Source organism: Symphalangus syndactylus, chromosome X (assembly GCF_028878055.3).
Source record: "Symphalangus syndactylus isolate Jambi chromosome X, NHGRI_mSymSyn1-v2.1_pri, whole genome shotgun sequence".
Classification (NCBI taxonomy): domain Eukaryota; kingdom Metazoa; phylum Chordata; class Mammalia; order Primates; family Hylobatidae; genus Symphalangus; species Symphalangus syndactylus.
Window position 1 is genome coordinate 50,144,510 of NC_072447.2, and position 17,375 is coordinate 50,161,884.

At 34.9% G+C, this 17,375-nt stretch overlaps 1 protein-coding gene across 1 annotated transcript in view; it reads left to right on the forward strand.

Annotated features, from left to right (window-relative positions):
* CFAP47 (cilia and flagella associated protein 47) overlaps positions 1-17,375 on the forward strand; it is a 455,521-nt gene that overhangs the window by 144,922 nt on the left and 293,224 nt on the right. Inside the window, 1 exon segment of the mRNA XM_063634578.1 lies at positions 11,034-11,258. Within this exon segment, the coding sequence (XP_063490648.1) occupies positions 11,034-11,258 (225 nt within the window).

Sequence of the window (17,375 nt, forward strand, 5' to 3'; positions counted from 1 at the left end):
GGGATTTCCTATTTATTGATAATTCTTAGTCTGTTTTCTTTTTTATAAGGCTATGAAAATTTTGTTGTTATATTTTGTCTTTTACAATAACTTTTCTTCATAAACATATTTTGGGATCTAGTTAATGAATTAGATGACTTATGGGGTTTTTTCAAATTTTCGAACAAATTGCAATCATATATAATTATAGGGTACACAGTGTTAATATGGTATATATATGTACAGTGTGGAATAATTAAATGAAGATAATGAACATATTCGTCATCTTAAGTATTTATCATTTATTTCTCTTGTATAATTGCAACCTTGTATCATTTGACCAACATCTCTCGGGTCTCTCAACCTTCAGCCTCCGATAACCACCATTTCACTCTCAGCTTCAATGAATTCAACTTTTTTAGATAAAATGTATGAGTGAGATCATGTAATATTCATCTTTCTATGCCTGGCTTATTTCACTTAGCATAATGTCCTTCAGGTTCATCCATGTTGTCAAAAACTACTGGATTTCACTCTTTTCTAAGGCTGAGGAGTGTTTCATTTTCTTTATCCATTCATCTGTTGATTGACACTTAGGTCGACTCCATATCTTGGCTATTGTGAATAATGCTGTAATAAACCTGGGAGTGATTATATCTTTTCAATGTACTGATTTCATTTACTTTAAATAGATACCGAGTATTGGGATAGGTGGATCATGTGGTAGCTTTATTTTAATGTTTTAATTTTAATTTTATATTTATTTTGTTGTTATATTTATTTATTTATTTATTTATTTATTTGAGATGGAGTCTCTCTCTGTCACCCAGACTGGAGTGTAGTCGCGTGATCTCGGCTCACTGCAACCTCTGCTTCCCGGGCTCAAGAAATTCTTCTGCCTCAGCCTCCGAAGTAGCTGAGACTACAGGTGCTTGCCACCATGCCTGGCTAATTTTTGTATTTTTCATAGAGACAGGGTTTCACTATGTTGGCCAGGCTGGTCTAGAACTCCTGACTTCGTGATCCACCTGCCTCGGCCTCTCGAAGTGCTGGGATTACAGGCGTGAGCCCCCGCGCCCGGCCTGTTGTTATTTTTTAATAATTTCAACTTTTGTTTTAGATTCAGGGGTACATGTGCAATATACATGCATATATTGTGTGATGCTGAGGTTTAGAATACAAATAATCCTATCACCCAAATAAAGAGCACAGTACACAACAGTTCGTTTTTCGACACTTGCTTCCTTCCCTCATGTTTCCTTCTATTAGTCCTGAGTGCCTTTTGTGGCCATTTTTTTGTTCATGAGTACCCAATATTTAGGTCCCACAAGAGAGGGCATGTGGTATTTTTTTTTTTTTTTTTTTTTTGAGACAGAGTCTCACTCTTTCACCCAGGCTGGAGTGCAGTGGCGCAATCTCGGCTAACTGCAGGCTCTGCCCAGCTGGGTTCATGCCATTCTCCTTCCTCAGCCTCCCACGTAGCTGGGACTACAGGCGCCCGCCACCTCGCCCGGCCAATTTTTTGTATTTTTTTATTAGTAGAGACAGGGTTTCACCGTGTTAGCCAGGAGGTATTTGGTTTTTTTGTTCCTGTGTTTATTCACTTAAGATAATGGTTCAGCTGCATCCATGTTGCTGCAAATGACATGATTTCATTCTTTTTTATGGTTTCATAGTATTCCATTGTGTATATATACCACATTTTCTTTATACAGTCCACCATTGATGGGGAACTAGGTTGAGTCTATGTCTTTGCTATTGTGAATAGTGCTGTGATGAATATACAAGTGCATATGGCTTTTTGGTAGAATGATTTATTTTCTTTTGGATATATACCCCACAATGGGATTGCTGGGTTGAATGGTATTTCTGTTTTAAGTTCTTTGAGAAATCTCCAAACTGCTTTCCACAGTAGCTGATCTTACTTGCATTCCTACCAATAGTATTTAAACATTCACTTTTCTTTTTTTTTATTATACCTTAAGTTTTAGGGTACATGTGCACAACGTGCAGGTTTGTTACATATCTATACATGTGCCATGTTGGTGTGCTGCACCCATTAACTCATCATTTAACATTAGGTATATCTCCTAATGCTATCCCTTCCCCCTCCCCCCACCCCACAACAGGCCCCGGTGTGTGATAAACATTCACTTTTCTCTGCAGCCTCACAAACATCTCTTGCTTTTGCCTTTTTAGTAATAGGCATTCTGACTGGTGTGAGATAGTATCTCACTGTGATGTTGATTTGCATTTCTCTGATGTTTAGTAATGTTGAGCACTTTTTCATACGTTTGTTGGCCAGTTATAGATCTCCTTTTGAAAAGTGTCTGTTTATGTTATTTGCCCACTTTTTAATGGGGTTATTTGTTTTTTGCTTTTGAACTGTTTCAGTTCCTTGTAGATTATGGATATTAGACCTTTGTCAGATGCATAGTTTGCAAATATTTGCTCCAATTCTATAGGTTGTCTGTTTACTCTGTTAATAGTTTCCTTTGCTGTGCAGAAGCCCTTTAGTTTAACTGGTCCCACTTGTCACTTTTTTCTTTTTGTTGCAATTGATTTTGAGGACTTAGACATAAATTCTTTCCCAAGGCCAGTGTCCAGAATGGTGATTCCTAGGTTTTCCTCTAGAATTCTTACAGATTGGGACTTTATATTTAAATCTTTAATCCATCTTGAGTTAATTTTTGTATATGGTGAAAGTTAGGGGTCTAGTTTTAATCGTCTGCAAATGACTAGCCAAGTATCATAGTGTCATTTATTGAATACGGAATCCTTGCTCCATTGCTTTTTTTTGTTGACTGTGTTGAAGATTAGATGGCTGTAGTTATACAGCTTTATTTCTGGATTCTCTATTCTGTTCTGTTGGTCTTTGTGTCTGTTTTTGTGCCAGTACCATCCAATTTTGGTTCCTGTAGCCTTATAGTACAGTTTGAAGTCAGGTAATACAGCGCCTCCAGCTTTTTCTTTTTTGCTCAGGAGTCATTCAGTTATTTGGGCTTATTTTTGGTTACATATGAATTTTAGAAAAGTTTTTTTTTATAATTCTTTGAAAAATAGCATTGCTAATGTGGTAGAAATAGCACTGAGTCTGTAGATTGCTTTGGGCAGTAAGTCCATTTTAACTATATTGATTCTTCCAATCAATGAGCATCAAATGTTTTTCCATTTGTTTGTGTCATCTATGATTTCTTTCAGCAGTGTTTTATAGATCTCCTTGTATAGATCTTTCACCCCCTTGGTCAGATGTATTATTAGGTATTTTATTTTTCTGTGGCTATTGTAAATAGGACTGCCTTCTTGATTTGGCTCTCAGTATGAACATTATTGGTGTATAGAAATGCTACCAATTTTCATACATTGATTTTGTATCTTGAAACTTTACTGAAGTCATTTATCAGTTACAGCAAATCTCTGGGATGCAGCAAAAGCATTGTTAAGAGGAAAGTTTATAATGCTAAACACCTACCTCAAAAATTAGAAAGATTCGAAATTGCTGGGTGCAATGGCTCATACCTGTAATTCCAGCACTTTGGGAGGCTGAGGTGGGCAGATTGCTGGAGGTCATGAGTTCGAGACAAGCCTGGCCAACATTGTGAAACCCCATCTCTACAAAAATACAAAAAAATTAGTCAAGCATGGTGGCACACTCCTATAGTCTCAGCTACTAGGGAGGCTGAGACAGGAGAATTTATTGAACCCATGAGGCGGAGATTGCAGTTAGCTGAGATTGTGCCACTGCACTCCAGCCTGAATGACAGAGCAAGACTCTGTCTCAAAAAAATGAAAAAAAAAAAAAAAAAAGAAAGAAAAATCTCAAATTAAACTTCACACATTGGGGCAGCAGAAAAACTACATTTGCTGAGGAGTGCTTTACTTCCAACTATGTGATCAATTTTGGAATAAGTGCAATGGGGTGCTGAGAAGAATGTATATTCTGTTGATTTGGGGTGGAGAGTTCTGTAGATGTCTATTAGGTCTGCTTGGTGCAGAGCTGAGTTCAAGTCCTGGATATCCTTGTTAATCTTCTGTCTTGTAGATCTGTCTAATATTGACAGTGGGGTGTTAAAGTCTCCCATTATTATTTTGTGGGAGTCTAAGTCTCTTTGTAGGTCTGTAAGGATTTGTTTTATGAATCTGGGTGCTCCTGTATTGGATGCATATATATTTAGGATAGTTAGCTCTTCTTGTTGAATTGATCCCTTTACAATTATGTAATGGCCTTCTCTGTCTCTTTTGATCTTTGTTGGTTTAAAGTCTGTTTTATCAGAGACTAGGATTGCAACACCCTACTTTTTTTTTTTGTTTTCCATTTGCTTGGTAAATCTTCCTCCATCGCTTTATTTTGAGCCTATGTGTGTCTCTGCACATGAGATGGGTCTCCTGAATACAGCACACTGATGGGTCTTGACTCTTTATCCAATCTGCCAGTCTGTGTCTTTTAATTGGGGCATTTAGCCCATTTACATTTAAGGTTAATATTGTTATGTGTGAATTTGATCCTGTCATTATGATGTTAGCTGGTTATTTTGCATTGATGGTCTTTACAATTTGGCATGTTTTTGCAGTGGCTGGTACCGGTTGTTCCTTTCCATGTTTAGTGCTTCCTTCAGGAGCTCTTTTAGGGCAGGCCTGGTGGTGATAAAATCTCTCAGCAGTTGCTTGTCTGTAAAGGATTTTATTTCTCCTTCACTTATGAAGCTTAATTTGGCTGGATATGAAATTCTGGGTTGAAAATTCTTTTCTTTAAGAATATTGAATATTGGCCCCCACTCTCTTCTGGCTTGTAGGGTTTCTGCCGAGAGATCCGCTGTTAGTCTGATGGGCTTCCCTTTGTGAGTAACCTGACCTTTCTCTCTGTCTGCCCTTAGCATTTTTTCTTTCATTTCCACCTTAGTGAATCTGACAATTATGTGTCTTGGGGTTGCTCTTCTTGAGGAGTATCTTTGTGGTGTTCTCAATATTTCCTGAATTTGAATGTTGGCCTGTCTTGCTAGGTTGGGAACGTTCTCTTGGTTAATATCCTGCAGAGTGTTTTCCAACTTGGTTCCATTCTCCCCGTCACTTTCAGGTACAGCAGTCAAACATAGATTTGGTCTTTTCACATAATTCCATATTTCTTGGAGGCTTTGTTCATTTCTTTTTATTCTTTTTTCTCTAAACTTCTCTTCTCGTTTCATTTCATTAATTTGATCTTCAATCACTGATACCTTTTCTTCCACTTGATCGAATCGGCTGCTGAAGCTTGTACATGCATCACGTAGTTCTAGTGCCATGGTTTTCAGCTCCTTCTGGTTATTTAAGGTCTTCTCTACACTGTTTATTCTAGTTAACCAATCATCTAATCTTCTGTTCAAGATTTTTAGCTTCCTTGAGATGGGTTCGAACATCCTCCTTTAGCTCGGCGAAGTTTGTTATTACTGACTTTCTGAAGCCTACTTCTGTCAAATTGTCAAAGCAACAGTGGTGCTGGGAAAACTGGCTAGCCATATGTAGAAAGCTGAAACTGGATCCCTTCCTTACACCTTATACAAAAATTAATTCAAGATGGATTAAAGACTTAAATGTTAGACCTAAAACCATAAAAACCCTAGAAGAAAACCTAGGCAGTACCACTCAGGACATAGGCATGGGCAAGGACTTCATGACTAAAACACCAAAAGCAATGGCAACAAAAGCCAAAATAGACAAATGGGATCTAATTATACTAAGGAGCTTCTGCATGGCAAAAGAAACTACCATCAGAGTGTACAGGCAACCTACAGAATGGGAGAAAATTTTTGCAGTATACCCATCTGATAAAGGGCTAATATCCAGAATCTACAAAGAACTTAAACAAATTTACAAGAAAAAAATCAAACAACCCCATCAAAGAGTGGGCAAAGGATATGAGCAGACGCTTTTCAAAAGAAGACATTTATGCAGCCAACAGACACATGAAAAAATGCTCATCATCACTGGTCATCAGAGAAATGCAAATCAAAACCACAGTGAGATACCATCTCACACCTGTTAGAATGGCGATCATTAAAAAGTCAGGAAACAACAGGTACTGGAGAGGATGTGGAGAAATAGGAACACTTTTATACTGTTGGTGGGACTGTAAACTAGTTCAACCATTGTGGAAGACAGTGTGGCAATTCCTCAAAGATCTAGAACTAGAAATACCATTTGACACAGTGATTCCATTACTGGGTATATACCCAAAGGATTATAAATCATGCTACTATAAAGACACATGCACATGTATGTTTATTACGGCACTATTCACAATAGCAAAGACTTGGAACCAACCCAAATGTCCAACAAGATGATAGACTGGATTAAGAAAATGTGGCACATATACACCATGGAATACTATGCTGCCACAAAAAAGGATGAGTTCATGTCCTTTGTAGTGACATGGATGAAGCTGGAAACCATCATTCTGAGCAAACTATCGCAAGGGCAGAAAACCAAACACTGCGCGTTGTCACTCGTAGGTGGGAACTGAACAATGAGAACACACAGACACAGGGTGGGGAACATCACACTCCGGGGCCTGTTGTGGGGTTGGCGGATGGGGGAAGGATAGCATTAGGAGAAATACCTAATGTAAATGATGAATTAATGGGTGCAGCAAACCAACACAGCACATATATACATATGTAACAAACCTGCACGTTGTGCACATGCACCTAGTACTTAAAAGTATAATTAAAAAAAAAGAAAAACTAGGAAAACTAACCCAAAAGCTAGCAGACGAAAATAAACTACTAAAATAAGAGCAGAACTGAATGAACTTGAAACTCAAAAATATATGCAAAGAATCAACAAAACCAAAACTTGGTTTTTTGAAAAGATAAACAAGATTGATAGACTACTAGCTAGACTAAGAAAGAAAAAAAGGGAGAATATACAAATAAGCACAATCAAAATCACTAAATGTGGCATTACAACTGATCCCACAGAAATACAAAGGATCCTAAGAGATGTTTATGAACATTTCTGTGTACAAGAACTAGAAAATTTAGAGAATGTGGATAAATTCCTGGAAGCACACAACCTCTCAAGATTGAATCAGGAAGAAATTGAATCCCTGAACAGATCAATATTGATTTCAAAAATTAAATAAGTAATAAAAAACCTACTAACAAACAAAAGCCATGGGCCAAAAGAATTCACAGCCAAATTCTACCAGATATACAAAGAAGAGCTGTTAACAATTATACTGATTCTATTCCAAAAAATCAAGGAGGAAAGACTCCTCCCTAACACACTCTTGGAAGCCAGCATCACTGTGATACCAAAACCTGGCAGAGACACATTGTTAAAAGAAATCTATAGGCCAATTTTCCTGATGAACATAGATTTAAAAAGCCTTAATAAAATATTAGAAAACTGAATCCAGTAGCACATCAAAATGCTAATTCACCATGATCAAGTAGGCTTCATTCCTGGGATGCAAGGTTGATTGAACACATACTAATTAACCAATGTGATTCACCGCATATAAGGAATTAAAAACAAAAACTGTGTGATCATCTCAATAGATGTGATAAAAGCCTTCAATAATATCCAACATCCCTTCATGATAAAAAATCTCAACAGAGTCACCAGCAAAAGAACATACCTCAAAATAACAAGAGCCATCTATGACAGCCAACATCATACTGAATGGGCATAAGCTGGAACCATTTCCCTTAAGTACTAGAACAAAACATGGATGCCCACTCTGACCACTGCTATTCAAAATAGTATGAGAAGTCCTTTTCAGAGCAAGCAGACAAGAGAAAGAAACAAAAGGCATCCAAATAAAAGAAGTCTTACTTCTGTCTTCACTGATGTTATGATTTTATGCTTAGAAAACCCTAGTTTTATTTTTATTTTTTTGAGGAACCTCCATAATGTTTCCTATATCACTGTACTAATTTACCTTCCTACCAGAAGTGTGCAAGGGTTCACTTTTCTCCACATCTTCTCCAAAACTTGTTATTGTTCATATTTCTTATAAGTCAATCTAACAGGCGTGAGATAATATCTCATTGGGATTTTAATTTGCACTTCCTTTATAATTAATGACTTTGGGCATCAGTCTGTTTTCAGTTCCTAGAAGCCCTTAGGTATTATTTCTTTTTTGCTGTTCCCCAAATCACCAGAAGATAGAAGTGGCCCTTGAAATAGACAAGAAAACACAATTTATGTTTCAGAGATAATCACAGAAAATGTAGTAAATATTATAATCTATTCTTTTCAAGCTGGGTGAATTGTAGAAATAACATTTTCTATAAACACCACTGGGAAGCTCTCTAAGCAACTAATCATAGAGTCATTTGAATCGTACTGGAAGTCCCACTTATTCTGAGAGAAGTAATTGCAGTACATATAGGTGCTATGCCAGGATTTCTCTCTAGCATGAAGCTTCCTGCAGCTGCCACATACAAATAACACGTCCTAGAATGCCAGTCAGGAAGCTTAAGGGGAAGCTTAAGGAAAGCTTATTCCTAAGCTAACTATTCCATCCCAGAGCATCTCATTTAGTATAATACATAGAATCTTATAGAAAATCAAATCCATCCAGTAGAATGTTTTATCTTTCATAACAAGAAGATCTGAAATGAGGAAAATATTTCCTGTATGCCTCCATTTTCCCATCTGTAAAAAAGGAGATAATGATAATACCTAACCAATACAGTTGTTGTAACATTTATGAGATAATATATTTAATGCATGTCAGAGCAGACCTTAGGACCTCGTAAGTCTTCAGTAAATCTTAGCTATTATTAATAAATTTAATTAGGATTATGTTAATATAGTTATGTATTTCTAATTTCATTAATCATATTCACCAACTCTTCTTGTATTTGGCAGTAGAGAGTCAGTTTAAAACTCATCACTTTCAAGAGCGCACTTTTCCAAATTATGTTTTATTAGTAATATTTCACCTTTCTTTGCAGGATGTTTCCCCAGCTTGATTCAGGAACATTTGACTTTTATTTATATATAGATATACACACATATGTGCATACATACATATAGATGTATACATATGTGCATGTATACATGTATGTATGTATGCACATATGTGTATATGTACTTATATATTATATATATACTTATATATGTATGTGTATATATACACACATATATATAGCATAACATGCTTTTCTCTTTGCAGCTTTGAGCTGCTGGCAAGCTCACTGATAAATTTAATAGTATTAAAATGAAGTGTCACCTCCATTTCTGGGCATCCTGCCCATTCATACTGTAAACAGTGTCCAACAAAGTCATAGAAACTTGACTTTAGATTCAAGCTAAGTATTAAAATGAAAATGACTATAATAACTCATTCTAGTTGTGTTCCTTGAATTCTTACTTTTGCACACTAGTATAACAATAGTGAGATATTCTACAATTCTTATTTTAAAAAGAGTTTTATTTGTTAATCATTTTACTGCATGTTTGCTGGTGATAGTGATGGGTGAGCCTTTTGAATATTTTCAATCTCCAAATAGGGGATTCTCATAATTGATAAACAAAATCCTTTAACATATTAATATATATGTAAGAGCAAAATGAATATAGTTAAACTATATATAGGCAACTATGGAGTTATTAAACAATAATGATTTAATAATGTTTAATACTATTATTTTTGTTTAATTATGGTTTTTAATTAGTTCATATTTGCCTATATATTTATCAGCATCATTGTTCTTTTTTTTGCATCATTAGTCTTGCAGGTAGGATGATTTTTATTTTCTCAAATGTTGCAGTATGAATCCTATTCTATGACCTATATTTCATTGCAGTAATTTTGTTTTTATTTGATTTAATCTACTGTTAGGCTCATCCATTGATTTCTTAATTTTATTTATTCAGATTTTTATTTGTGAATGCTCCATTAGTCAAATTTTATATAATTTATTGTTCCATGGCAAAATTATAAATTTTGAACATAGTACATATGGTTAGTTTAAAACCTGTGTCTTACAACTATAATACCTGGGATCCCTGAGTGTCTATTTTTATTGCTTATTGTTCCTTTTAATTTGCATTAATCTTGACCAATAGTGGTGTTAATTTTCTCCATAAAATATTTGTTTCTTTGCTGGTAACTTCAGGATACACTAGCTCTATCATACCCATTACTTATGAGGAAACTAAGGAACAGAAAAGTCAAGTAACTTTTATAATGTCATGCAATAAGTGGAAGAGCCATATTTTGAGCAGTGGTGGTCTATTTCTTGCCCAGTGGAATGTATTTTCTTCTGTGTGAACTTCCTATCTACCAAAGTGGGTAACTGCGATTCAAAATGGCCTCGGGTACTTATTTGTCAATCTAAGCAAGTGATACATCTGTGACTCTCATTGCTAACAATTAGACAATGTGGTATAAGATATTTAATAAATTATAGACAGCAAGAATAGTGGTAATTTTTAACTTCATTAAAAGTCAGTATGCATCACAACCTTGTGCAATATTACTAGGAATTAGAGATTGCAGTATCTTATTTAAAGAACTGTGGGCTTTATCTTTAAAATGAAAAGCCCTGCTTATTAAGCCAATGTGCAGGATTTGCCCTTCTAAGCATTAAAATACAAATACTGAGAAAATGTGTGTACATTATTTTTGTATATACATGTGTGATAAACATTTGAAATCTATCTTGGAAACTATTATAGACCTTATTATCTCCAATTTATATCATGCAAAATTGAGCTCAGTGAGTTTAGATAGCTTGCCATACTCACTCAGCTAGTAGGTGATGGGTTTAATTAAATTCAATCTCTATTCTGTTTCTCAAGATCCAATCTATTCATAATCTAATACTTCAGATTTGACAGTTGCAACATTAGCTAATTATGTGTGTTTAAAAGAGATACTGGAAATCTATGATAATATTTAACAAATCTTTTTTGACTAACAAATGGTAGCCTAGTGAAGTGTATTATGGAGTTTCTTACTTAGTTGATTTTAATAGAGTTTAATTTAGTCATTGAATTGAACATGTTTTTTTTTCCCCATACTATAACATTTTGAGACTGTTTTTAAAGTCTTTTTCTCATAGGGATGTATATAAAATGCAATTCTACTCATCAACCTCGCCACCCCAAAAGTTTTCCAGACAGAATGACTTTTCCAAATATAATAAGACCATTTATGATGTGCTGCTCCATTTGAGTGGAAAAATGCCACCTGGAATTAATTCAAGTCAATCTTTACCTGTAGATAACCATGAAAAAAGGGTAATTCAACTCCATTTACAACATTCCTCACTTCTGGACTTTCTCAAGTAAGTGCCTGGATGTGCTCATATAAGCATGTAACTCTGGCTTGGATAGTTAGATAAATGAGCAGATAGACTTTGATATTATTTTTCTTTTTAACCAAATACACACACACACACACACACACACACACAGATATATACATACACACACACATATATATATATATATATATATACATATATATATATATGTATGGTAAAGTATATATATCTCACACATTTTGAAAAATATATAATGCTTAATAGCCAATAAGCATTTTATGATGTATTGGATTTTTAATCTAAGGTAATCATTCTTATACTTTATCATGCATCAAAATCACTGAGAGGGTCTGTTAAAACAACGGTTTACTGACCCTTACCCATTGAGTTTTTCAAAGTTAATTTTCATTTATAACAAGTTTCAAGGTGATGCTGATAATTCTGATCCATTACCTCATTTAGAAAATCCTGGTCTACAGCAAATATATAAATCCATTTAGTTAAAAAGGGATGAAACCAACAAGCTTTATTTCTCAGACTATTATTAGTATCATCTCAATTTATGGGTACTGTGGACTTTTAGTCTGCATGTGTAAAGTCTTTTAGTATTAAAATAGTAGGCAGGCGAAAGGAATTTTAAATGGTTGATGCAAAAGATAGGAAAAATAATTGTCATAATATCTGTGTTCCTCTGCAAAGATTAAATGGCAAGTCGCCAAGAAATGGAAAAACAATGTACATTTACATTCTGAGAAGAGTACTGGTGAATTTACATTGCTTCTTTAGCCTGCGCTTGCAACATCCATGTACACTGAAACATCCCACATCCATAGGCAGTAATTTATTTAGCATTGAGTTGAACATGTTATTACTCCCACTTCCATGCTCCTATACAATTAAAATGGCATTTATTACTTGTAATTATTTATGTAATATGGTTAATATATTTTTAGATATATTATTGTGATTTTCTCTTTTGCTTGTTTATGGAATCTGCTCCATAGTTGCTCAGAGATGTTCTTCTATCCTAGCAGGAATAGAGATGGAGGGCAAGAAGAATACTCTTATAGCAGGAATACAAATTAAAGATTTGACATTCAGTTTTTTATTTCCAAATCAGGATTTTTGAGTCCCTAGTGATACTATGTATTAAAACTTTGACATGTTACTTAAAATATTTTCTTTCATTTCTTAGGCTCTCAATATCGTGGTAATAAGGCAAGATTGGCTTGGTTCCTTGTGGATTACAAGGTAGCTAGAAGTTTCTAAATCACTTAAGGTGACTGAATCAAGATCCAGGCAGCTTGTCATATCGGTTTCTGTGTTGGGATGTTAGAGGGGCCCCACTGGAGAGGCAGAAGAGTGGCAGTTGTCTGGCCCTGATGCCACAATAGGAATGACAAATATATGAGGACTAGGGAGTGGCTGAGTCAGTTATAGGAGACTTCTTGGTCCTTGACGGGCCTAAGGGCAGAGACAGAAGATCCCCATCTCAGACATCAGCAGCATATGCCCACATGACACAGACATTTCAGGCCGAGAAGAGGCACAGCAAAAAAAGAACAAGTATCCAGAAATGCAGTCACCGACCTTCATGTACAAATATAGGAGTCCCTCTGCCTATCTCGTGTAAGCCCAAATCCAGCATGGATGATCCTAATTCTGAGAGTTCTTATACAGTTTGAGGAACCCTTCTATATAAAATCGCAAATGAAAAATATAAATATTAGGTACATGGCTTTAGAAGGTAATCATGAAAGTAAAAAACCTGAAGTTAAAACGGTATTTATTTGACAATGAGTCCACCTTTTCTCAGGTGCCACCTGGCATGGATAGGTGGGGGTGAAATTTTGACTGTTAATCACAAATAACAGAATTTCTGTAAAGAGATTCTTTGGGTAGAAGACCTAAAGATACATGGAGATGCAATTTTGCATTTTCTCTGTATCCTTCTGCACTCAATCTAAATAGGAGAATGAGAACATATATTAGTTAAGGAAATAACACAGCTATGTGGAATTTTGTAAATCACTTTCAACTCCACTGACTTATCCCTGAGTCAGTGAATCCCACAAATCTGTGAGCATCTTAAGAGCAGAAACCACATCTCATTCATCTGGAATTTCTAACATCCAGGATCACTGGGAGCATGGAATGGGGCTGATGTTCATTACATATTTATTTTTTAACATTTTCTTTCACAGAGATTTACCTTTTGAATTTGTGTGGTATAATGAATAAAACATGGAAATTGCATTGCAGGACATTTATATAAGAATGAAGAAAATGCTGTGAAATATAAAAAGTGGCAAAAGAAAGGGTAAAAAATTTGCATTTCAAGAAGGAGAATGTAACAAATGAGAGGGTCAAGTTGGAGCAAACAACGTAAATTTTTTTTCTCAGAGTTCTGGATGCTAGAAGTCGAAGATCAAGGTATTGTCAAGGTTGGTTTCTTCCGAGGCTTCTCTGTTTGCTGGCAGATAAACTCTTCTTGCTGTGTCCTCACGTGGTTTTTCTTCTGTGTACTATTTCCCTGTTGTCTTGCTGTGTATTCAAATTTCATCTTCTTATAAAGACACAAGCCAAACTGGATTTGGTACCGCTCTAATTACATCATTTTACGTTAGTTATCTTTTTAAAGACCCTGACTCCAAATACAGTCACATTCTGAAGCACTGAAATTTAGGGTTTCAACATATGAACTTTGTGGAGGGGTATAATTTAGACCATAGCAATACCATATATGTTACATGATGAAACAATATTCTGTAATTGGATGTTATATTTTATAATAAATTTTGTATGGATATATTTGCAGTAATATATTTCTTGTCATTTGTGTCTGGTATGGACCGAATTGTGCCCCATCCCAAATTCATATTTTGAAATCCTAACCTCCAATGTGATTTTATTTGGAGATAAGGCCTTTAAGGATGTTATTAAGATTAAATGTAGGGCCCTAATCCAATAGGATGGATGTCCTTTAAAGAAGAGGAAGAGATGCCAGATCTCTTTCTCTCTCTCTCCTCTCTCTCTCTCTCTGTTTCTCATTATAGAGAAAATGTTATGTGAGTACACAGTGGGCAGATGGCCATCTACAAGCCAGGAAAAGAGGCCTCACCTAAAACCAAATTTTTGGCACCTTGATCTTGAACTTACAGAATCCAGAATGGTGAAAGAATAAATGTCTTGTTTGAGCCACTTATCCTTTGGTATTTTCTTATGGCAGCTTGAGCTTACCAATATCATATCTAACATCCTTTGATACAATTTCACTTGTTTATAGTTATTATCATTTTATGATATAATTAATTTTCATTGAAAATAATAAAATTTTTAAAAATTTATAATTTGTGTAGTATAAAACTAAAACGGATGCAGAATATCAACATCTTCTGCCGTACAGTGTAACTAAAAAGTAGACCATCAGAAGAATATAAAGCTATTATAACTCTTATTTTTAAATTCCATTGAGTTTTTAAATAAATAGTTAATTCACCAGAATAAATACACTTAGAAAAAGCAACTCACATCCCCTTATATGTAAATTTAGTTCCACTTGTGATTTTCACTTTTATCCTTAAAAATTTTATATCCTGGGCTGGGTGCGGTGGCTCACGCATGTAATCCCAGCACTTTGGGAGGCTGAGGCGAGTGGATCACACATGGTCAGGAGTTTGAAACCAGCCTGGCCAACATGGTGAAACCCCATCTCTACTAAAAACACAAAAAATTAGCTGAGCCCTGTGGTGGGCGCCAGTAATCCCAACTACTCGGGAGGCTGAGGCAGGAGAATCACTTGAACCTGGGAGGCGGAGGTTGCAGTGAGCCAAGATTGCACCGCTGTACTCCAGCCTGGGCAACAAGAGCGAAGCTCCATCTCAAAAAATAAAAGGAAAAAAGAAAATAAAAAATTAAAGTGTTATATCCTTCTCACTTATGCATGACCATTATAGTATCTTATTTAATGGAATTGCATCTAAGAATGAAAATATTTCAAAGAAACAATCCAAGAAGTAATCCTGGAAGGGTGCACTGAACTGGGTTGAAGGAACATGGCTTTTGAATCATGCAGATATAGGCTTATATTCGAACTCTTCTGTACTCCTGTGACCTTGCACAAGTTATTTACTTGTTTTAGCTCTAAGTTCAATATGTAAAATTAAGGGTGATAATTCCATAACTAACTTGGTTGTTAGAAGAATTACATCAGGGAAATAACTAACGGATGCTAGGCTTAAAATTGGAATGGCAGAATAATCTGTACAACAAACCCCCATGATACAAGTTTGCCTATGTAACAAACCTGCATATGTACTATTGAACTTAAAATTAAAAAAAAAATTAGAAATAATATAATGTGAATCATATGACATATAGTAGATTGTTATTGTTATTGTTGTTAAATGAAATGAATTATGGCCTAAGGCTTTCACATGCTTAGATATTTCCTTAAACTATTCCAATATAGTAACCACTAGTGAAACTGATTCTTGTGATATCACTATCACTGAAATGGAATATTTATTTTAAAAATCCATTTCATGAGTAATAAATGTCTTGTTGACATAAAAATGTCAGAAAGCCAGTATTTATCAATTATATCCTCACATTTATTAGATTGAATGGAAACTTCATTTAAATTTTAATAAGTTTATAATAGAAAGCACATAGCTTTTAATTTTACCACTTCCTACTTTTGGTCCTCAATAATTGATTCAATAAGGTAAGTGCTCTAATTCAATAAGTGCAAAACCTGAATGCATTTTTTTCAGAAAGTTAGTTTTACTCTGAAAATGTAATAAATATTAACTGTGAGCAAAAGAAGGAGGCTTACATACTTAAGTCAATCCTGATTGTATGTATATAATGGAAATCAAACAACTTTGTGACAGCATCATTAAACTCTATGGAACTTGCAATCGTTGTGTTATTCTTGTAGAATTGTTTTTGGCACAGCTCCCAGTAGTGTTGACATTAACATGGGCCATTTGTGTTATGACATTTTATGATGTGAGGATGCAGGTATGGAAGAATAATTTTGACATTAAAGCCATGCCATTCAGATTTATTTGCTCTTTATCTGCAAATACATGCCTATCAGGATATGTTGACTGTGATAAAATGACTTAACATTTAGAAAGTGACAGTATGGTTAATAAAATTGGGTCATTAATTCAAGATATGTGCATATGTTTCATCATGGAAATATATGTATTCAAATGCAAAATAATCATAAATGTTATCAGCTTCCCCATTTAAATTTGATAATACAGTAGGTAAGAATTTTTGTACACGTGAAATATCTACTCTGCAATAAATGAGCAACTTATGTTTAGGGATTAAGCTAGAATATTTTAAGAAACAAATTTTTGGAGATTAAGTTTAGCATTTAGTAACTAATTGCACCTAATTATGTTTTGATCCACCCAATGCAAACTTGGAAAAAATATTCAAATAAAAAACCTAGTATGTAAAAGCTTAATCAAATCAATTAGGAAAGCCAACTCTATAAAACTCCTGACAAGACGTAAAATCTACTGATAAGACATAAATGTAAATATTGTCTTATGCACTGATGAAGTTAGGCCTTGAGGTAGATTCAAAATGAAAAGAATAAAACAAGTCTTCATAACAATCTCAGCCTTTAAAATGAAAAAAATGCATTTTTCTTGGCCTCAATTTTACCTAGGGTTTACTCTCTGGTGGACACCTTGGAATACTCAAATAACACGTAGGCTCCCTCCTCAAGAAGCTCCCATTTTAATGGTTCCCTGATATTTTCCTCCAGTTCTCAGTAACATTTGATAGAAGTGACCACTTACATACTGAAATTCTGTCTTGGCTTTCGGCACAAGAAAATATTCCAGTTTCTTCATATGTCTCTGAGTTGTATGTTTTGTTTTACTCTAGAGGATTTCAACTTAATGGAGACATCATCTCATTGCATTTCTACATAGGCTGTAGGTTGGCTAATCTTGCTGAGGAGTGTTGTTACATAAAATTAGATCTTATTTAAATCTATACCAATTTGACTGTAATGAAGATTCACAGAAGTAGTGTGCATGAGGACAGGAATGGTGTGAAAATCAAAAAGAAAGGTTTATGTGTTGTTTCCCAACAAAGGAACTTTATGTA